Source organism: Syngnathus leptorhynchus, chromosome 15, assembly GCF_054491065.1.
Source record: "Syngnathus leptorhynchus isolate UIUO chromosome 15, UIUO_Slep, whole genome shotgun sequence".
Taxonomy (NCBI): Eukaryota; Metazoa; Chordata; class Actinopteri; order Syngnathiformes; family Syngnathidae; genus Syngnathus; species Syngnathus leptorhynchus.
Window position 1 is genome coordinate 7,062,245 of NC_141209.1, and position 23,650 is coordinate 7,085,894.

At 40.2% G+C, this 23,650-nt stretch overlaps 2 protein-coding genes across 3 annotated transcripts; one reads left to right on the plus strand and one right to left on the minus strand.

Moving 5' to 3' along the window:
- Positions 1–55: 55 nt before the first annotated feature.
- Positions 56–22,155, minus strand: dnajc17 (DnaJ (Hsp40) homolog, subfamily C, member 17). 2 transcript variants are annotated; one of them, XM_085931939.1, is made up of 12 exons: positions 21,936–22,155; positions 18,240–18,309; positions 17,183–17,241; positions 17,005–17,092; positions 16,732–16,808; positions 16,005–16,122; positions 15,288–15,337; positions 14,257–14,334; positions 13,115–13,195; positions 12,938–13,039; positions 342–509; positions 56–236 (listed from the first exon to the last, which is right to left on the minus strand). In XM_085931939.1, exons 1-11 carry the CDS (start codon positions 22,014–22,016, stop codon positions 384–386), a joined length of 930 nt encoding a protein of 309 aa, XP_085788065.1. In that variant the 5' UTR covers positions 22,017–22,155; the 3' UTR covers positions 56–236; positions 342–383. The 2 variants fall into 2 exon arrangements, with proteins under 2 accessions (XP_085788065.1, XP_085788063.1); XM_085931937.1 differs by lacking the exon at positions 56–236 and having other exon boundaries at positions 267–509.
- LOC147045426 (cdc42 effector protein 3) lies at positions 5,799–9,814 on the plus strand. Its single transcript, XM_085932752.1, has 2 exons — positions 5,799–6,616; positions 7,724–9,814. Exon 2 carries the CDS (start codon positions 7,865–7,867, stop codon positions 8,477–8,479), a length of 615 nt encoding a protein of 204 aa, XP_085788878.1. The 5' UTR covers positions 5,799–6,616; positions 7,724–7,864; the 3' UTR covers positions 8,480–9,814.
- Positions 22,156–23,650: the final 1,495 nt, after the last annotated feature.

Genomic DNA, 23,650 nt, shown 5'->3' on the forward strand with positions numbered 1-23,650 from the left:
TAACAATTCTGCATGAGAATATATTGTTCAGTTTTGACTCTAAATTTTCCTACATCAGGAGGAAAGAAAGGAAGCTTGTGAAATAAAGCAACCATTCAGCCAATTTAAATTGTCGGTTGTGCACGCTAAAATGTTGGGATCAATCATCCACCCATACAATATCAAAGACTTTATGGAGAACATTCCATACCTGCTTTGTGTTATCTGTTGAGCCCATATGACTTAATTCTGAATCTCTAGAGGGGAAATACAGCATGCCAATTGAAATGACAAACTTTCTGTGGTTATGAAAGATTTATTTTGCCTGATTTGTCACAAAAGAGCACTATGAAAAATGAAACCTTAAAACAGGTGTTGTGTTTATTGGCTGCGGTCCCCTGATGCTAGGACATAGCTCCTGCTTCGTCGTCCTCCTTTTGCATTTGCTCAATGAGACGCTGTCGCTCAGCTGCTTGTCTCATCTTCATCATCACCACACTTTCGTAGTCCCGTTCATTGGCCAGGGAGCCCTGGAGAAAGAATACACGCTGTTAAAAAAAAAAAAAAAAGAACTGGTCCATCAGAATCTTAATTGTCACATGTGATAGGCAATACAATATAAAATGTATTATTTTTCCAAAAACCTTGCATCGAATTCATCTCTCTTATTTCCTCTGAACAAATATTAGACTGGCAGAACCAGTGAGGAAGTTTTTCTTTTTTTATTTCATGGCAACAGCCTCACAGGGCAACCAAGACACAACACTGTCACCGTTCACTGTATGTTTGCTTTCACAACCATTCTGCATACTGTCATCTCCTTAACCATCGCCACGGCGGCAGGCAGGGTGAATATGCCTGAGACAGCAGCCTGGAGACCAAGTGTGACAGGGTAATTCCGTTGCCGGAGGTCATTATGCAGCCTGCATCAGGCCTGGCACTGGCCTGGCCTCCAAAAGTGTATGCTTGATTGCTTTGCGAGACTTGGGCTTGCACAATGAGACCAAGAGATTCTCCTTACGCCAGGTTGGAACATAGGCTACATGTTACTTGCTCACACTTGGACACTCCCGCACACAAAATTTGTGCGATTAAGGATGTCACACACCGAGCAGCACAAACAGAGCACACAAAGATGGAAGTCGAGTAATTATTGTAAATGTGAGCATAATTGACCATTTCTTTTTGGGGGTTTGGAGGCCAAGTGTCCTCAGAGAAAGCCGTTGTTTCATGTGATCATAGCCAGAAAGTCTGGCGGGCCAAGGAAGTGTCTCTTTAACGAGACATTGTACTGCAGGAGAGATCAAGTGGGCCTGTGCGTGAAGGTCTGGGGAAGAGCTCCAGCGACCCAAAGAGGAGATGTAGGTTTTGGACTACGGCATCTGGAAAGCATCACGGGGGACTCCAGCATCCATGTGCTGAGCGAATGAGGGGAAGTGTTGAGGAAGAGGAGTGGGTCGGTGAAGGGAAGTTCCCCACTACTCCCCTCACGATGCGGCCCCAGGATTGAGGAAAGCTGCTATTATCATTCCAGCAATGTGAGCTCAAGCCCCTTGTCTGACACGCAACTATAAAATATCACGCAAACGCCATTAGATGGGCGAAATAGCTCTCGCATCCTCAAATGAAACAGGACGCCTAACAAGTAAGCTGTTGGAAATGCACACCCCTCTGAAGTGAACTCCACTCCGCCCTCTAACGGTCACTATCATGCCTTGCAAGTCAGAACAGATATACGTAAGGACCTTTTTCATTACTCGGCTATGTCAAGGAAATCAGATGTTTTCCAGGCACTGTGTGACACATTTCCTATAAGACTAAATTATGTTTCCGTCCCCACTGTGCAGACTAACAATGTACATGTTTAGCCGGTGCATCACACTGTTAACTCAACATAGGCATGCATGCGTGCGTCGTTACAATGCCGGGGCCCACAGTGAGTAGGAGACCACAAAACAAAAACAAGGGGGCCTGTGCAAAGTCAAGGGAGGCGGGAACAAGGCCACCGCAGAGGCAGGATGGCAGTAAAACAAACACACACGCACATTGAAACAAGTGGAGGATTAGCACTGTGACATCAGCACATGGCTAGGCCTCAAAACAGCACACATCAGGCTGACCCCAGGCTAGTCATGACATCATGAATACCTCCTGTGTTGTGAGTCAGTAGAGTGTGCAAATAGACACACATAGTCTGATAATGCTTCTTAGACACAGAAGGTGTCAGTTTGTGATGCAGGTGACCACTGGGTTTCTCTATCGCAAGTTGTTTTATCAACAGAAGCCCCCCAAAAAAACAAAAAGAACACCGAACAGAAATTTGAAACCCTGATTTTAGCACCTATTAGATTTAATTGTCAGTCAAGATACATGAATGCCTGGCTCATTGAAATGGAGTGGCGATGAGTTTGTACTTTATTTTAGATTAAATATTACATGGTTATTGCATTCTAATCTTGAAGTCACAAAGGTGTTCCAGGTTGTATTTGTTAATGGATTACTCATTAAAGCCATTAGATGCATTCAATTGTGTCTAGGACAGGCACAAACTTTGTAGCCGTCCTTGGCAAGACAAGAAATGTCAGCCTTGTGTGTACGGACCAGTTTCTTTGCCTCGAATGCACTCGGGTGAATTTAATTAAGGAACTATTTATCTGGTGGCGTGTGTTGTTTTGCTAGGACTGTTTGCGCCACAAAGATATGGAGGGGATGATTTATGTGGGGTGAACCCTCATCTAGAGATTATTTGTGCGCACGCTTTTGAGAGCAAACGTGTGTGTCCTTTTAAATTAAACCAAAAGGTAACGCACATGCAAAAAATGATTCAGCTCTTGAAATGGTGGAGGATAAATCATCACTCATTATGAAGCTCAGCAGACATAAAACCACAAAGGTCTGGTCCATTACAGTGTTGTTGAAGAGCAAACACAACACAGAGATTAAGGTCCAAATCTACTTCCTGCATTTAACTGTTTACATGCATGTCTTGAGAACATCTGGTTCCCGAATGGTATTCCTTTGATAAGGGAGCAAAAGCAAACGATATTCTGCAGACATGGGTTCAATAAATACCTCCTACAGATCATTGACTGTGACAACCAGTTATACAGTTCACATGTTTTGAACACACAATGCACAATGTTGTGAAAAATATTAGTTTATATTTTATTACATTACATTAGATTACATTACATTTATTATATGATCAAGGATGCACACAAGTGGTGCGCAGGTGCACTGAAAATTGAGTCGTTGCCCTTCCTCGCTCCTCACTAGCCAACATGCGTGCAGATGAAAATATAATCAGCACATACTTAACATTTTATTTTGACGCAATAAATACTGTAAAGGCTGCGGACGGGCCAGATGTTGCCAACGGCCGCGACTTTGCCCAGATGTGCTAAGTCTTTAAGTTCGTCTATGAGGTCAATAGGACAGCACCAAGAAAATACTGTTTGGTGCTGATTTTGAAAACCACGTCAAAATCGTGATGTATATCATATACAGTAATGCATTTGCTAATAGTTTCCCCAAAGGCATGACAATCAAGTGAAGAATGACTGAGTGCAGGTAATCATTGTTGCGTGCGGACTACAGACTTTGTAACAGTGAGAAGAGTGAAGGGAGGGGAGGGGGTTGGTGCATATACTAAGTAGTCATATATGCACAGGGTTGCTTGCATGTGGTCACGATACTAGACAGAATTGAGGCCTTTGGAGGGAGCTATTTGGAAACTCTTAAAGCAAAGGAAATAAACAGTGAAAAGAGAAATGGCAACAGAGGCCTGAACTTTTGGTGCCCTGGCATTTCTCATGATGGATGGGCTAAAGGATCCCAGAATAGCAAGTGTGTGAGGGGTTTGGCTTCTTTAATATCCAACAATACATCGTTATAAAAGCAAAATGATGTCTTTCACATCCTAGTCTTCCAGGAAAAGTTCTCTGATTGCAACAGATTTCCTACTGAAGAAAAAGTGGCTGTAAAACTGCAGTCTCAGCTTTGGAGATGTGAAAAATGAGGTCAGGCATGAAGAAAGAAATGAGGAAAGGCCAGTTGAAAAATCAATAAACAGGTAGTGTCCATTCAGTCTGCGTTGCCGTGTTATTGTCTATAGAGCACGACCGGTGGAACCGGTGGAACGCATTTATGCTTACTTGAAAGCTCTGCTCTTAATGGTAATTCCGTATCAGAATTTAAAAATGACTTAAGCCAGAATTTAGCTCTACATTCCGAACCTGACTACCCACAATTAAAAAGTAAAATGTGAATTTTGACGAGTAGACTATGTTCACTGTGCAGTAAAGAAAAACATAATGATCCAAATCCTACAGCTAAATCCACAAAGGACCTCTGAGGGTTGTTGTTTTTTTTTCTCTGTGCTTGCATCAACACGTAAGGACATCAGATAATATTTCTGGTAGTGTCTCACCATTCACAATCAAGCCTATTCATCTTCCGACAATGCTTGCCCTGATACAACTTTCTTGAGTTGATTGCATGTTACTCCGAGCATTAAGTCTTACCCTATGATTCAATAATACCACACCTGGACTTTGACTCGAGGCAGATTCTTGTGACCGTAATGCCGCGGAATGTATGCACTTCCTTTTTTGTGGAGTTCCTTTTGAAGCGTTGTCAAAGAAATCCAACCTTGAGTCATCTCACTAGAGACAAACAATGATGACAAACACTGACTCGGATGTTTCTCATCTAAATTACTGCAAGAGGATTACAAAAGATAACGACTAGGAAATACATGTGTTTTGGAGATGACCACAGAAAATGGGCAACTAGTCAAATAAGACGATCTATTCTTAGCAGAGAAAATGGGTCGGTCTAGTCATGAGGATATCATGACTTGAGGATTTAAGGTCCAATACCCCAGATGTGCCAAAATGTGCCACCAATTTGTGTGTGGCTGCGTGTGATTCTTTCAGAGGTTGCTAAAACAATTTAATGGATACAACCATCCAAAAGGAAAACCCGGAAAAGCTTCAGTTTGGGCTTCTTGCATGAGTCAAAGCAATATCTGGAAACGGTTTTATCCCGTGACATGAAAAATATGCGGAATCCAAAATTTCAAACCCAACATAGCTGCATCCACCACATCGGCCACTCTGGTTAAGAGACTTACGCAGAATTCCAGTCAGGGCTGAAGGCATCTAGATAGCATGACAACAATCCTAACACACTAAGCCCATCCTGGGTAAATCGGAAGCCGTGTGATCTCATTCCCAAATATCTGAAATAACAGTGGCAGTTGTGTGTCTGTGGTCATACAGTAGGTGGTTGCAGGAAAGGCTTTCTCAGAGGACAGCCGTTCATTAATGTTGTGCTTTACTGTTGAGTAAATGTTATGATAATTTCATTGGCGTGATTAATTGCATCTGGACTACTGGCAGCAAAAGAGAACGAGCGTGACGACGCCTATTGTTTATTAGATGAATGTGAACGATACCGCTTGTCCATTTCCATTGCACCCTGGGTGTTTATCGTGAGCGAACAAGAAGAAAAGCTTTGAATATGGATGAACTCGCAGATTTATAAACATGACGGTAGTATCAGAGCAGGGTGGTAACCTCAATCAATGTACTAAATAAAATAGGAGGATGGAAAAAAAAAAAAATGCACAACTTCAACAGCTGCCAATTAAACACCGCAAAAGGGATTTTTTTTTTTTTACCCTGTGATTTGCATCCCTCTATCACTATTGCATTCCAAAGACAGGAGATGTGACAATTCCAACTGTAACCGGTTATCCCTTGCTTTTATCTCTTGTGTAACCACTGCTTGGCCTGCACACACATGTCTGTGTGCGATACTGTGCTTTGATTATACAGTGAAGCTGCAGGCCTCCGGTCAGGCAAAAGGGCCTGTAGAGTGGGACGACTTTGGGGCTTTCGACAAGCCAACGGAAATCATGAAATCAGCAGAGCAGAGAGACAATGACATGGAGATTAGGGATCAGTTAACCTCCTCTGGGTAGCCGGTCTGTTTGCTCACTGACCGTGACGACTTCCTGCTTTTTACAAAAGGCGCACGAGACACAATTTGTTGCGCTATGGGATGTCAACCGCTCTCGCCCTGACACCGTAGTTGTGTACTTGAGTCAAACGTCAGATCAGTTAACATAATCAGTCGCTTAAATACCGCGCCCACCTTCTGTCGTAATAGGTGCAGCCAAGCATCGAGCAGGACTTACGTTGACGCCGGTGACTAGACAACCGACTCACATCGCAACCTGGGTGATATCATCTGACGGCGTGTAAAGGTAGAAATACTTCCCACCTAGAGGCTGTGACGCGCTTGGGACTCTGACCTCACCTGGTTTTATTGCTCAAGCAAAGACTTTCAACGGCAACACACTTAGAGGTCAGCAGAGAGAATGGGAGTTGGCACAAGGAAGGATTATTGAAGACTATCTTGATGCAAAAGGTCCTGTTGTGTCACTGAGGAAATTCCCAGATTGCCACAGTTGGTTTAAGAGCCGTGCATTGAAGTCTTCTCTGCAGCAGTTGAACAAGCCTCATCATGTCAAGTTTGTCAAGATTCAGGTATGAGGCAGAACCAAGTTTCATGGCAGATTTGAGTGTGCAAGCCTGGAGTGCAAATATCCAGTATTTGCTCAAGAACATAGGTAAGAACCAATCAATCTTTTGATTTATTCTTTGAATGTCAGTACATGTTTTCAAGAGCTAGATGCCTAATCTTAAACGTAAATCATTTATGACTGCATTTACAGATCACTTAAGAGTGTGTCTTGGCCAATCTGCTTTAATGGGCTTCTTTAATTTAAACTTGGCTACGTTGAGTGTTTCCTGGACAAAACCTCATAGCTGAGTCTCTTCCTTGGCCAAACTGACATGTTGGGATAGGAATGTTGCTCTGTCCGTGCGCTTCGATCTCCTGCTGCTACTAAAGTGCCGATAAAAGCTTTACGGGGCAACAAAACCTGTTTGCTGTAGTGGCTTACAAATTTACAAAGTGAGTGGTTCAAGTCACGAACACAGCTCTAATCTGGGCAAAGCTGTTTGGGAGACTGTAAAATCATAGACCCTGACACAATTGTCTAATCTACACGCCAGCATTGGTCCACTCAATTTGGTTTTACTTAATGCAATAATTATAAGTCACGAAAACCTGAAAGGCTTTTCGTTTTCTTTCAACATTTTATTATTTCATGTATGACTGTTTGATTTCTACCAACCCACTGTTTTTTTTTGTTTTTTAATATAGCCTTGAACAATTCTGAACTCGGTTCAAATTACTCATGAAGAAAATGTTTTTATGATTCGAGTTCCAAGCTTTTTATTACATAAACACTGAATACAACTACGAACTCCACAAACATGCAAGATTTTAATTTGGGTAGCAACTTTGACTGGATTGCCAAAACAGACTTTCGCTGAAAGATACACAACAGACCTCACCTGGTGTACTGGGAAAAGTGGATTAAATATTGGAATATTAAAACTTCAAAGCACATCACATATGCACAGCTGCCAAATACTGAATTTCATTCACGCTAAATCAAATAGAACAGGTGCAGCCTCTTCATAAGGCTGCCAACTGATATTGTCCAGTTTTACATCAGGATGACGATGAGATCATAAGAAGCACAAATGTTAACTAACACAAATGTTTACGTTATGTCAAATATTTGAGATACCAAAGGAACTTACTATTCTAATGGAACTATGACAGTTAAATAATGGTTTTTTTTGGTTTTGTTTTGTTTTTGCAGATGCCTATGATGCTTCCAAATAGTCAAATTCCAAGAGTTGACTGTTGAACGAAGGACATACCAAAGGGTTCTACGACTTTGCTGATCATCTTTATAGGACATTACAAAAAAACAGTTAATTCCGCATTAAAGACTACCAAGATGCCACTTCGAGCATCCTTGCACAGAAAGCCAACCTCTGGCCGTTGGTCAAGCAGACACTCAAAGCGCAGAGAGGTTCTTTCTGTCAACATGATCAGTTTACCTCTTGCTGATTTCCGCCATATTTCACATATTGGAACAAACGCCCAAAGAGACAGCTTTGGAGACCTTTCCTTCCTAAAAGTGGGCCACAGTATGCTTCTACAAAGCTCCTTAAGTGAGCAAAATCTCTTCTTGGCCTGCTCGCCGCCACCAAAGCCACCTCGTCTGAATATGGAGGCGGAAGGCTCGGAGAGCTCCGACTGGCCTGTGGACCTTCGGGAGAATTCCAACCAGAAGAGGAAAAAATGCAGCTCCATGCCACTACTGGACAGCGAGGAAGGTGAGGGTGAATTGGCCAGCAGGCACGAAAAAGGAACCGACGTTGCGACTAATCAGTTTTCCAGAGCTGGATGGGACAACTCGAGTGCAGACATGAATGGAGACTCCACAGTGATCGGTGACAAAATTGAAGGAAAACAGAAAGAGGAGGACAATGGCTTTTCTTTCAGCCTCGACCTGGGTCCTTCTATTTTGGACGATGTTCTGCAGGTGATGGATAAACTTCAACAGTGAATGAAATGTGAAGCGGAACAAAGAGGAATGCCATAACTCTTGGGAGAACCATGTTAAGAACCAAGAGATAAATTTGCTGACCCACTCAAAGGTAGACCAAGGTACCCCCTATCTCTTATTCCATTGCCTGTGGTGGCAGGTTTTGCTGTAGTCCAAGCCAGGCCACAGATCCAAGACCTCAGAGACGAGAACAAAAAAACTGAGCGGGCTGTTTTCTTAGCTGCGAACTGAGTCCTATATTTTGGTGAATGGCACACGAGAGAGAAAGTGATACTTCCACACATGCGGGGGGTGTCGAGGGAAGAGAACCAGAGACATCCATTACAGCTGTAAACGTCTTGATGAGGAATTAAACACAACCTTCTGACTGAACAAACCTCCGACATGAAAAATATATCACACACTCTTGCCCACATGAAAAAGGTACATGCAAATGTGGGGACACATGGAATAAAGAAGAAACGCTACATCTCCAGTCAGTCATCCTTCATTGCAGATAGAAAGATGGTAGTGTCAATTTGTGGGGTAAATCCAAAATATGCCACATACCAAAGAACCACACAAGTCAAAGCCAAAATATGCCACATACTAAAGTGTCACATGGGTCATGCGTGAACCACAAGCGCCCCATTGCTAAAAAAAAATAGAATTTGAATTTTTTGCATGTCCGACGGAAACGCCAATGTTGTGGGCATGTCTGCACCGTATCGGTTGGGATTGCTCTTATTTTAAACTGAGTGCCATTGTCCCCGATTGTTTTTATATTTGAAATCAGAAAACATATTGTGAAATCAAACATGTTGCGTTTTGTATTTTGGAGCCGTAAAGAAATGTATAGTTAAAATTCCTAAACAAATGGTTTTGTGGCCAAAACTACTTTTTGTCAACACACACTTGGAACTGGCCTTTGATGACAAGACATTACTACTCTCGATTTTTAAAGAAAAAGCCATTGTGACGAAATTACTCTTGGTTTGCCATAATTAGGGAAAGTAAAGGTGACAAGACATTATTCTCGATTTTTAAAGAAAAATCCATTGTGTCGAAATTTGTATTGGTTTGCCATAATTAAGGAAATTAAGGAAAATGTTTATGTGCAGAATAAATTAGGTTCACTATTTAAAAACAGAAGTCTTTATTTTAGTGGTGCACTGGGAGGAAAAAGCAAAAATGAGCAGTGGTCAATAAAGGTACTGCAGGCAATTTGCATGAAATGGTATGGACATAATACCGTCTGATACAACGGTGCTTTAATCAAAGTTTGTTTGTCGGAGAAAAGAACCATGATGTGAAGCTATATTTGAAAAGGTAAACATAATAAATTCTGGTATTTTACGTGAAGTCATTTGTGGGGGTGGAACGTGACAAATCACAAACTAGCTCAACAAGTGGTCAGCCACATGATTGACTCAAGGAGCGGGTGAGGGGAGGCTTCAATATGTAAAATGCAATGATATAGGCCTGCAAAGCATAAATCTCAATCACATCTGGTATTGCTTCTCTCCATCCAAACATGTAAACTTGCTGTCACACAGAATACCAAAAACACCGTCATCTCAGAGTATGGCTCTTATGATTTATGCAATTTGTCAGGGATGAAATAAACACTGAAAATATTGTTTTGGCAAATGAGAAATGTATCCTTCTAATGTCCCAGCACAACTTGATGCTACTGAAATATATTGCAGGTTTTGTACACACGCACACACACATGGCCATCTTGCAAAATTGATATTGTTTGGGCTGTCTGTCAAGTCATTTCAGAAAATGTTATCAGGTTAAAGTTGGGTTGGGACCAAAGCAACCCAAAGCAGATATTCAGAACAGGCAATCATTTTGACATCTTGACAAGAATAAAAATCACACCATACCTTTCCAAAACAAATAAAAACGTCTATTTTTCTTCATCGGTACATTTCGCTTGAATCAAAACCAACAGATCCTTCCTATAAACTTGAACGTCAGATTGTTGGAGCCCCCAAATGGATAATAACAATATGAAATGTTTTCTCATGTGAATTTAGTCAGAGATTGTATAAAAAGTTAAGGTTACATTCACAATGCAATGGTTTTCCCAGTTTTCCAAAGTGTCACATTTAGTGTTGACACTGTGCTGCGTCATCCTATGGAAAGGTTTATCTTTTTAAATTCTTATTTTAACCTCCAGGATCCCTCGCCATTCCCTGGCCAACAGCAGAACCCAGCGTGTTTTTTTTTTTTTTTTTTTAGCCTTTGGTCTTTTGGTTTGAATCCATCTCATTGTGTTGTACGAGCCTCATCCAACAATAGACGCTACAATATGCTATGACCCGTCCTGAAAGAAAATTCTGATTTGGCATTCATTTATACAGCCAATTTGCATCTCTATTCGAGTCACCACCGATTTTTGCCCACACAACAAATTGATGGATAACCACTGTTAAAAATGAGAAGTCAAGAAAAAATGTTTAAGTTACTGTACAAACAATTTTGATAACAAATGCATGCAGCATATTTGATGACTTACATCACGTTTATTTCCATGAGACGTTTAGACCTATCCAGAGTGAAAGTAGTAACAAACTGATGAGCTAGAAAAACAATCCCAGAGGGAAAGATCAGCTGCATCTGGTTTGTGTCATGACAAGTCAGAAATGCTGCTTCGGTTCTAGAGGGACGAATCAAGCAGGGACATGCACAAGCATAAATCCTATATGCTGGATTCACTTCAATAAGGTATAGTATTGCAGGGGACAATAAATAATTCAAATGGCAAAATTATGGAGGAGAAAGGAGGTGTCTGTTATCTGTACTGTTTTGGAACAGCTGATTTTATCATACACGATGACAAACTAGAATAGAAAACAAGAAAACTTTTGGCTATATTTGATACGTTTGGTCGAACAAACGTGAAACTGTGACACACATTCAAGGCCATGTTATTAATTTGGTTATCTCTAAAGATATGGACATTAAATTTCTTAATGAAAGGATTTGACAATATCGGATCATTTCTGTGTTTTCTTTGAACTACAAATAATCCCAAAAGTTCAAACAACCACTGTGAATACGAAAAAAAAAGACATTAATGAAAAATCACTTAGTGGATAGAATGGCTGAACTATGAATGCAGAGACGGTTGATTAACTTCTGGATAAATTCACTTGAAAAATGCCAAATGTCCTGGATGATGTAGTTCCTACTAAAACCAGGACCATTTTATGCCAACCAAAAATATCTTGGAGGTGCACTACAAGCATTTGAAATCAAAATGCAGGAAAACAAAGAGCAAAACTCCAGCTTTACGTTCACCCACTCTTTTAGGCCTCATTTTTGGGGCTGTGTGTCTGTTCCCCCTAGAGAACATTACATTTGGACTGGAAGCTATTCCTCACAAGAGCCTCTTCCTTGTGTGTTTGCAGCTGGCTGATGTGAAGAGATGATATCGGGATAAATAACAGGAGAGGGATCTAATTGTTTGATTTCAGATAATATCCAATGAGATGGGTCCTCTAAGGTTTTAGCCACCAACCTTAAACCAGATGTGAATCAACATTATGTCATGTGGGGGCCTCCTAATTTGAAAATCCCTCAACAACTGTGTGCTTTTCAGTCTCAGGTGCAGAGTTAAATCGATGAAGCAATCGTCTTTGGATATCAGTAAGGCTAACTAGGTTACTGTAATAACATTTCAAAAGATTAGCGTGACAATTCCCAGTGCAAAGCCTAAATCTCCCTTAGCGAGGGGAGTTGAGGGGGTGAATCCGAGTTGTTTATCTCTGGAGACTTGGAGAGGTGATGGGGTAATTTAAGTTGGCTTGATACGGCGGCTTGGTAAATGCAAGCACAACAATTTCTCAAAAAATAGCAAAATGATGGACTATGATGGTTTTTAAAAGTCAATTGCCAATACATTTCAAGGTGATCAAGATGTGCATATTAAATTGAAACATTACCTTCCTTCTGCAATTCATGTTTATATTTAATTCAGTAGCAGATATTTGGAGCCCCTTTTTTGCTCGAACAATTAAAAAATTGGGGGAAAAAAGTCTAAGTACATGGAGTCGGAAAAGACATAATTACATCTTTGGTTTCAATTTCAGGAGCGTTTAGTGACGTGTGCTAGCTTAACATTATAGCACGTCTGGGTCATGTGAAGAACAACATTACTGGAGTACCACTAATGAGCAGCGGACCGAGAGGCTTGGAGCCAGCGTCGGCCCACACCCTCTCCTCTTCAATGCAAATAAACTGAAGATCATTTGACCAAACAAATTGTTCAAAGTCAGGGTAATAATAGCAAAAGCCTGGCTGCACTCTTTGCACCAATGATACGCAATAAAACCGCTGAAGGTTGACATACCTTTCTTTTGTGGGAAAGTGTTTAGAAAATGGTATTTTTATTGCAAGCAGTCCCGTGAGAAAATTATTTCTAATAAAAAGCTGGTGTACATTCTGAAAAGGCGGATAGATTTGTACCTGTGTTAACTGAGATGCAGGATCAACTTCTGGCTGGCCTTCGAGCCAACATATCTTCAATGGATTTGTACTCAGGCCACTTTCATTCTTTACTGCCAGCTCCTAAGAATAAAAGTTTGTGATTATGCATCAGATATTATAATTAACAAACAAAATAAGGGCTGTTAGAATACTTACAGCTGCCCGCACAGTTGCAAATTCAACAACAGCGCTTCCTTTTTTCTTACTTGAGACCATCACGTTCAAAACTTCTCCATACTAGAAGTGAGAAATCAGAGGGGGCGGGGTCAAACGATGGAAGAGATGAACATGAAAATTAGAAGCTCATTTCAAAATCATATAAAATGCGACAGAATGTTGGAATAAAAAGCTGAGCTTCAATTTGGACTTGATGGCTGAACATATAAATGGAAAGGACCGAGTCAGCCAGGGCAAAGAATAGAAATTGTAATTTTATCAGCTCATAATAACACAGGCCAGAAGTCGTCTTTTTAGACTGCAATTCTACCAAACAAAACAGAGCTCCAATGTTAATATTTTTTTTAAATATGACTCTTTAGCAGACTCTCAAAGGAGTTCAAACAAGGATCTATATTATTCAAAACGCCACGAGGACACTCCACATTCCATACTTGTTTTCCCACACCGCGGTGGCTATTTCTCTTACTCAAACCATTAACTGTCACTCATTACAGCTTGCCATGTCAAACAAAGATTTTTTTTTCCTCCTTCACTTCTTCCCCCAAGAAAGCTTCATTTCCCACAGTCTTAACCCTAACAGCTATCCCACCTAGGCTCCTGTCAAATGCGTGCGTGCTAGGGAGAAATTCAAACGCCTTTTTTTCCACACAGCTTGACGTCAGTGACACTTGCCCTATCCTTCATTTGAGTAAGCCGGCCTTGCAATACTCATGATTGAAGCATAAGGTGGTGCCTGGGTTGCATGAGAAGAGCACATTTCCTCATGCCTCCCTTGGCACTGCTTAATCACCTGGTAAGAGGAGCACGAACAATGGCGTGCACGCCTTTAAAAGGGCACTGCAACATTGCCATCAGCACTTTCACCACAACAAAACTTAATAGGCCTTGTTTAAAAGGAAAGGGGGGGCAGGAACTATCCACAATTCTCGAGTCATGTGGGCCTCATATGCAGGTTTGATAGCTTGGCGCTCTGCATTAAAAGTAGCCTTAATGCAATGTTTAATGCAAACAATCTCGCCATAGTAAAGGGCATAAATGTGATTTGTAATGTCTTATCAGGAAAGTAATAATTCTTTCCGATGTCCTTTCAAACAGTTCACTTTGTCATCTGTCGTTACCTTTTGTAGAAGTTTAAGAATGAAATCTTGAGAGTAGCCACCATTTGTACTGTCCTCCTTTTTACACTTCCACTTCAACTGAAAAGAGAAAGAAAACTGAAGTTAATGAGAGTGATACTTTGGAAGAAAAAAAAAAAAATCATGAAATCAAGAGCTGCAGGGAGTAGGTCCATGCTATCATGACAGACTTTTTAAAAGCTTGATGTTTAGCTGAATATTTTGGGAGAGCCATATTTTTAACTCAGCCTTGATTCCCACCATGTTACATGATGTTGCTTTAGAGAATACTGGCCGAGCCTTCTTTGCAACGCCCGCAAAAAGCTTGCGCCATAGCCACGATATTCATGAGTTCCTTTGCTGCTAAAAGCAGATCTTGCGCAACCTCTCCAATCAATCACAGAGTTACGGCCCAGCAAACATCACAAAATAAAGCTTTATTATTAATGGCAAGCACAAAGTGTTTATTCAGCTCCAGCTCTGTTAGCTGTCAAAGAAAAGGCTGAATTTCTGGGAATGTGAATGTTTATGCAGTCACTTTTTACAAAAAATAATGGTAAAAGTGAAATGTTGAGGATTTGCTTTGATGTGATGCCTAATGTTGCATCTCAAGATACTGTCCGTTCAAATTAAATGAATGATTAACATACAACTGAATGAAAGAGGTTAACACCGAAAAGGGAATAACAAAAGAATTTTAATGTCAAAGTGTCATCAAGGATGAGACGCCTTTCCAATACAAACTCAGTACACATGAAATTGAATGTATTAATAATTCAAGTCCATGAACACGGGCCCTGACATCGTCCAGCATGGGGGCTGTAGTTTGTTGTTCTAACTGAGCACAAAAATGTAAGGGAATTCCCTCCTGCACTGGACAGCTATCAATTTTTAAAAGCAGATTTAAAAACATTAGCTAACATCCCCAGTGTCTGTTAATATTTCAGGCCGTAAATAAAAAGAGCTATACAACAAGTCGTACTTTAGTAGGTCATTTCAAATGTCGTCTGACATCAACACATAACTGAAATTACCTTCAATTTAGGGGTGACATTGTTCTTCGAACATCTTCCCGATGCAGAGTCTGAAAGGGTTAAGTGAGGGCGTTAAGTTGAAGAAGTTAAAAGATAAAAAATACTTTTGTTCAGGTTGCCACAGAACTAATACATATGGATAACCATTGTCACATAAAGAAAGCTGCAGAATTATGATCTATGAGAGACAGACAGACAGACAGACAGACAGACAGACAGACAGACCGAGATCTGCTCCAGACTTTGGGGGGGCCTGACTGCAAGTCAAAGATGTGCTGACCTTGCATGAGTAATTGCACAACCACAAAAAGAGGCTTAATTTCAGGCCAGTACTCCCACTTTCCTTTACCTTCACACACATCCATACAATTGATTTATGATTCATGTCTCAAGGTCAAGTTCGTGTTGCGTGCGTGCATATGTGCTTGATGTTTAACATTCCTATATAAACATGCCAAAATGTCTACCTGCCAAGAAAATAAGACTCGTCAATTCCAAAGTGTTATAACACCAAGAATTCACATAGCCACATATCGAGTTATTGTTTTTGTGTGACTAATATCTGGTAAAAACCTGCCTGCCTGCTGACAGCTCTACTGATAGTTTGATTCACTCGAATAAGAAGTAAAAATGATTTTGTTTTACATCTCGTGATGTTCCGTTTACATTGGAAACTATCACAATGGATGAGGTTGTAAATAAAAAAAATGGAAGTACTTCTGTGACTGTAGTTTCCCGTGTTCTGCTGTTCTTCTCGTTCTCTTTGGATCTGCTCTCTGATGAGCCTCTGTTCTTCCTCAAGCTGTCTGGATCCCTCCTCCCTCAAACGAGTAATCTGGTGGAAAAAAAAAAGACATACAATACAAAGATGTAACAACTTTGAAGACTAAGAAAAATATGAATCTTGGCATTTTGTTGAACAACAATTAATCTCTGTCAATACCACATTCATAAAGTAAAAAAATAATAAATCAGTTACAGAAGATGAACTTTACAGAGTTGTACATATAATTCCTGCATTCATGATTAAAAAAATGATACATTTCAACCAAGACTGAGTAGAAGATGCAAATAGTGATATCTTGGGCCTTGATTGAAAATAGGACAATGCCCCCTACTGGTGAGTTTCTCTCCACCAAGGCAAGAGGCCATATAACGTGATGATATGCTATGACTCAACCTGGAAGCATGCACGCTATTTTCATTTATCACTGCATTTCGGAATTAAGTGTGGCGAGTCATGCAATATCACCTCAAGGGTTTACACATAATTATGCTTTGCAAGAAAAAGATGGAGCATCTGTTTACAGCCCCAAACTTGGCAAGTTTTCAGCTCAATAAGAATCAAGAAATTGAACAGAATGAAAACTACTTAAGTGAGCTCCTGAGTGATTTTTTTTTTTTTTTTTTTTAAATGCTGAACTTGAAACAGTCATTGTCTCACCTCTTCTTCAAGTGTTCTTGTAATTTGCACTTCGTCTTGGGTCTGGACTTCTGCTTGTCGCTCTCTTGTCTCAAGGTCTGTGAAGCGCAGAGGTAAAGAGAGTCAGCCCAAATCTGTAAATCTCAACTTTACATTCATCTTTTGATCTGAAACCATAAGAAATCAATAGATCTCTCCTTTGGCGTGTCATATGACACTTTAAACCAAATAACAATGATGTGATAAATAACAACACAAACCAGTTGCCATTGAACTCATCTACAGGGAACCTACCAAGCTTAATCTTCTTTCTCTTGTCATCAAGTTTGCGGTTCCGTTCTTCCGCTTGTTTTTTGGCAGCACAAATCTTGTCATAGGCGGCCTGAAAACACCCTCATGAATGTTACGATCAATTATTTTTTTGCATATCGCAAGGGCCTACAGGAAGAGGGGGGGGGGGGGTGTCTCCTACCTTGGCAGCAGCATCGGTCAGCACTTCCAGAGCCTGAGACAACTGGTGAAAGAGCTCCGCTATAGCAAAGCACAGAGAAAAGCAAAAAAAAAAAAAAAACATTAAAACTAAAACCCACATGATGCATTTCTTTCATAAAAAATCAAACTGCTCAATTTGTATTTGTGATGCATTGAGACGACTGGCGCTTGATGACAAGTGCCAAGACAGTCCCATTATCTCCAGTAACACCGCACCAGCTCCAATGTCTTTGATTAGCGCGCCGAGAGGGGCCAACGCTGCAATCATCGCTACCACGCAATGTTCCCCACCGCCTCACTTGTCATCCGACACACACACACACACACACACAAAAGCATACAAAAAGACCACAAGTGCTCCCTATCATGCAACACTACTGCACTATACCAGCCAAACTTAATCATTCTCTTATGGGAAGCCTGGCAGACCAGTATGGTTACTCCCAGTTGGGATTGGCAAATTTGAACTAACAGAAGGCTGTGGAGATCATACTGCCAGCAGAGGTCAGGTTACCTAAACGTAACGGGCGACAATGAAATCCAACTGAGAGGTAGTTCGAGCTGTCACGAAAAAAAAAAAAACGTGACTCTTTGAGGCAACCTTCCCGTCTCGTGCGATTGGGACAAAGTCTGTCCATGTGTGGGTTCAAATGTTGGGGCCCTCCAAACCGCTTCTTTTCCATTTCTGGGAAACCGACCCCCTGCTTTTACATTATCCATCTCAACCCCCAAGCCCACCAATTTCCCTCTTTCTCCCGCATGACATAATCAAGAATTATCTGAGCCGTCCAAAAGCCACATAAACCTCACTTGAAACACTGGCTAGTCTTTTTTTCCAAGGTGCCTTTTTCACCGCCTAACAAAAAAAAAAAAAAGAAAAGGTATACACAGATTTCCTCGCGTGATTATACATCTGCTGGTTAGCGAGCGCCTGTTAGACGATCCAAGAAAGCCCAAAAAAAAAAAAAAACGTAATGTATGTAATTTGAAATGTAGATCTTAAATTGACTTTAACGGATATTGACATTTAAACTTACCTGCTTTTGGATTGTCAGGATTCTTGTCCGGATGGCATTTCAAAGCTTTCTGTCGATAGGCTTTTTTGATCTAAGTGAAGACAAGACACAAAAAAAGTACAGTAAGTACGTCACAGTGGGACATGTTCAACAGAACACCCAAAAAAAAAAAAGTACAGTATGCACTTTGGCACAGGTTTTGGCAAAAGTAAAAATAAAATTCTATCTTTCCCAATTGTCTGTGTTTAACTTAAAATCAAGGTCTGTTTTCTTTGGATGAAATCAACACCTGAGCAGATTCTGTTTTGTGTCATTCTGACACATTCATGGAAAGGAACTTTGGCGGCACAAACTACCCACGAAAGTTTAGGTTTGAAATATACATCTGAAAATGGAATCCATGTAAGAACACGCTTTAGGATCAGTTGATGTTATGTTAAGCATTCTTATCGATCTTGGGATTAGTTAACGTAGTTCTCAATAAAAGTAGCGGGTAGGCGATGAGACACTCTGGAGCTTCCTGTATAAAAAGATGTCATTGTTTTTCTTTACACAAGTTATAATTATACTCTTGGAGTGCTCTCAGGCAGCTTTGTCTCTGTTCTTCATTAGCTCCTTTCAGCATAAATCAGTCTCCTGCCAATTCGTTACAGGTCAAATGAAGCACCTCTCATTTGCAACAAGCACCTTGGCCCACTGGCATGAATGTGCTGCTTTTCTTCTCGTGCTGACTTTACTTGGGGGGGGCGTGTGGTAAGAACCACAAATCTAGTCTTCTCACTCCATTTTGTTTCATGTACACTTCAAACAATAAACAGCTCAAGGAGAGAGCAGTCATCATTAGGAAGCCTTTCGCCTTGGTGCTTGGCAAAGACTTTATACGGCTTCAAATTGACACGCAAAGCTGGGGAAAGGTGCCATACACACGCTTAGCGTTGCTCGAAGCTGACTTTCTCTCTTTTTGCCTTTTCTTCCTTTTTTTTGTGTGTCTTAAAATTGGAACAAATTGTAATACATTGACATTCAAGTAATGAAGAAGTGAGCAATTAGGAAGGCAGATTTTTTTAAATCACTCATTAAATGATTGAAAAGCTTCATTTTTTTTATCACATTAAAACTATTTTGAGAACAAGAAAGAAACATTGAGGAAAGGGATGATGATGATGATGATATGAAATTTTATACAGTACACTTTTTTTTTTTTAAGTTAAAAAGTGCAGATTTCCAAATTCCCCACAACTCTATTTATTACATTTGTCACCTGCAGCACGTAGACAAGATAAACAATATGTCCATTGATATGCTGTAAAGCCAGCAGATGTTTAACAATGTTAGGACAAACTGAGCTGTCCGACTACTTGACTCTCATCAGTATTGTTGTCTGGCAGGGAGCAGCTATGTTGCACATCGTCATCATCATTGGCTCACTTCATAATTCAACAAAAAAGATTTTTCGGTGTCATTTTGGGGGTATTTAAAATTCCGTTGAACTTCACAAGTTGGAAGGCCAGCAAATGTTAAAGCAGACTACATGAGTCGGACTTGGTGAGAAAAATGCCTGCTATGCCCCGAGACCAAAAAGAAATAAAGACACAAAAGGGGGGGAAATACTCCTGAAGACACAATACAATATTAATAATCCAAATGTATATTGTCTGTTTATGCCATTGACAACTCTCATGGCTGCTTTTGTATTCATAGGCAGGCTGACAACTGACACGACTAAGAGGAACAAGATGAATAAGTTGGTTTTTGTGGGAGGAATAGTTGGGTTTCTTAAAACAAAAACAGTAGGGGGCTCGGAAGAGAGCGAGGAGAAAGTGTCATTGTCAGTTATAATCACCATGCAAACAAGCTTCGGTCATAAAACACGAGTCGTGGCTTTATGGAGTATCTAATAAATAAGTCTGCTGTGTTCTTAATTTAAGTACAGTATATGTCAATGTCATTTCGATATCACCAAATTTTTTATTTGGGTCAGGACCACACTTTTTTTTTTTTTCCAGGAAAACTCTGCTTTGAATCAATTGCGGCCTCTAATATTTTTGTAGCACCACTTAAGTTATTTTATGAGCACATCTGCTGCTCGGGGAAAACTAAACATCAATTATATGTGCTGAAAATGGGTTGTGGAGGAAGTGTACATAAGGAGGGAGAACATAAAGTATGTATGTTATAATCGTGCTCAATGAAATGGGGGGGGGGGGGGGGGGGGGGGGCTTCTATAAAACAGGCTCAAGTGCGTCTATTGCAAATAATAAGTTATGTCAGATGCTCTTAGTTTGCAAATCCATCTTCTGAGCATGTAGCCTGTCTGTCAACTGCAACACAACAGGTATTGCTATATTTAAAACACACCACAAGATATGGTGGTTATAAAAAAAAAAAAAAAGTAGCAGGTATGTACCGGCTCCCATTTAACACAAGTTTGAATGTAGCTGGTCGATTCTGAACAGCTCCAACTCCAATTCTAAAAAGGTGTGCACACTTGTGCGTAATTAACAAATAACTTATGGATATAAAGTATAATACGTACATATGTGCACCCCACTATTATAATAACACTAGCCAGCTACTGCAGCCTTCATGGGAAGTGATATCAAAACGGAAGCAGAAGATGAAGAATGCAAATCTCATATGTCGATGCCATGGCAAAGCCCACAGAAATGTGATCTGAGATGAGCCGCTTCTCTTCTTTGTGATAAACAACATAACAGCAGTGATCGAGCAGCAGGCCAAATAACTGCCCATCAGCTGACATCTGTCTTCATTGAAGCCCCCCCCCCCCCCCCCCACAGACTAAACGTACAGGCCAAATAACTGCCCATCAGCTGACATCTGTCTTCATTGAAGCCCCCCACAGACTAAATGTATAGGCCACAAAAATGTCCCATCCCTCACAGCAATCAACAGACCTCACGGTAGCAGTCCTTCTGTATTTTAGAATCTTATTTCTGGCGCCGAAACCACCACTAAGTTTTATGCAGCATTATCCTCTTTTTTTTTTCCCAATTAAGTAATTGACTGATTCACATATTTTGGCAGCACTGTTGATTTGCCATCTCGCTTGTGGATTTTAGATTTTGGATGCATTGATGCAAGATGATCACCAAGAAGCTAACTATATAATGATCAGTCGCTTTGCAATGTAAAATAGAATGAAGAGTAAAGTGAACCAAAGATATCTGAGATGAAGGCAATTAGTGTCATGGAATTAGTACGCAATTGAGAATGTTCAGCAAACATATTTTTACTCATATTCATGCATGGAGCTAACTTCAGAATAAAATTGAAGATCACATCAATTATAGTCCATGTTTTCTCCCTTTCGAGTCATTTTTGTGAACCATGAAAACTGGTGCAGCGTCCCCATCTAGCGGCCTTTTGAATCAACTACACGCAATACAGAAAGCGTTTGGTATATTATTTTGGGATCGTATTGTTCTTAAGACCTCATCTTCTTTATTATTTACATTTTAGAAACAATTGTTAACACGGGGGAAAACAACATATATGTCAGAGAACGCTAAAAACATGTTGATGCTCCATAATTTGCTGCATAGAGACATCAAATATGCTATGCTGATTATTTCTTTCTTCACGTAAAAGTTTCCAAGTTGATAGGTAAATAAATACTCTGCAAATAATACGTCATCATTATGTGTACACAGAGACCCGCTAGGTAAATCGTATCAACCGGTAAACTTGTTTACGTACCTCCTTTGCTGTGGCAGTGTTTTCAATCTCAAGCAAACCATAAAGATCCAGCTGCAGAATATCCTTTGCCTTTGAAGACATTTCTTCCCACCGTAAATTTCTAATGTTACTAATGCTGCAAAATTCAATAAAAGCTGTGAAAACAACGTCCAGTTGCACAAATGTCAATAGTTGTGGTCGGCGCTTTTTAATGACGCAATACCCGGCGCAAATTATTCTGGGAAATGTTGTTTTTTATCTGCTTCTTCGCTTCAAGGGCCGTTGAGTTACATATTTCACAAAAACGAGAAAATGAGACATGCAAACTCCACACTAACCCAGCTTTTCCTTACAAGAGCCTGCAATACTTACTACTAGACCCGTGTAAATAAAAATTATATTAATACAATCACGCATATACAGCGAAAGTAATATTCTTTATTGTACAGCAAATCCGTCTGAAATCACGAGATATCAAGAACTACATTTTTTCCACAATCATTTTAATCAGGGATTTAATACGAGAGAAAATCGACTTGTGATTTTCCAGGCTGCCTGGTGATTCTGAAAGGGGAATCCTTCCATCTGTGGTCCCTTCTCAAGGTTTCTCATTTTTCCCCTGGTAGTGTTTTTTGGAGTTTTTCCTTGCCCTTTTGGGAGCTCAAGGTCAGGGGATGCTTTGAGAATAATTGTCAATTGTTTGTCTATGTGAAGCCCTTTGAGACTGCTTGTGATTTAGGGCTATCCAAATAAATTTGACTTGACTTGCCTTGTGTTCTTCTGAAATTCTGTGGAACTCTGATCACTCTACTTAATGGCCAATCCAATCCATTATTGCAACATTTCCTGTAAGCAGCAGGATCTGTCTTGATCTGAATCAGCAAACATGCCCCGACTCGGGTTGGACAAACACGTCTGTTCTAAAAGCTACTTGGCAAATGAAACGTCATGAAGAATCTGATGCATTTACCGAATAAAGTCAAATGTCTCACAATGCCTTTTATAAAGATTGACTTAATTTTTGATCACCTGCATCCATCATCAATATACTGTATCCTATTATTAGTGAGACAAGACACTCTTAGAATAAAACTATTTGGTCTGCATGCATTTTTGTTCAAGTCTATGTGTACTTAAATGTTTATACTGTAGCGTTTGTCAGGACAGTCCTAAGTTTACACAAGGTGGAACAGTTGTCTCATCTTAAAATAAATGTTAACTCAATAGTGTTTGCAGATACAATATAATGATGCATAGAGCTGAATTGCAGCAATCATTTGTTTACTCTTGTGTTTTATCAGTGCTTTCTAATAATGGCCCCTTGTTCTTCCAGATGGACAAACTCTCACTGTGATAACACTGTAGGCTCCAGCTACACAATAAAACAATTATTTTCCCTGCAGGGAAAGCATCTTCAATGTAGAGCATCTTCAATCATAGTTTTCTGTCATTGTGGACCACTGCAAATTATCAATATATGTTTTATGTTCCGCTAACACATTTGTATTTTGCCTAATTTTAAAATCTTTCATCAAGAACTAGGACTAGGATGGGCAATTTAAAGGCTGGAAGGGGCCACAGTTTTTCACAAGTTCTACCAGGGGTAGATATGGACAAAGTATTTGCATACATGCAAAATACATATGTATTTAAAACATATGTTTTCATACATTTCATCTTGGATCAAATATGATAAAGATTTAAAGCAAACAAAAAATAACCACATACTGTATTTT

Excerpts from the sequence above, each read along its gene's own strand:
- LOC147045426 (XM_085932752.1), top strand. The coding sequence starts at position 7,865 with ATGCCACTTCGAGCATCCTTGCACAGAAAGCCAACCTCTGGCCGTTGG.
- dnajc17 (XM_085931939.1), bottom strand. The coding sequence starts at position 22,016 with ATGTCTTCAAAGGCAAAGGATATTCTGCAGCTGGATCTTTATGGTTTG. Across the intron at positions 18,310-21,935 it reads ACACTGCCACAGCAAAGGAG|ATCAAAAAAGCCTATCGACA; the intron begins GTACGTAAACAA and ends GTCTTCACTTAG. Across the intron at positions 16,809-17,004 it reads GAGAAAGAAGATTAAGCTTG|ACCTTGAGACAAGAGAGCGA; the intron begins GTAGGTTCCCTG and ends TGCGCTTCACAG.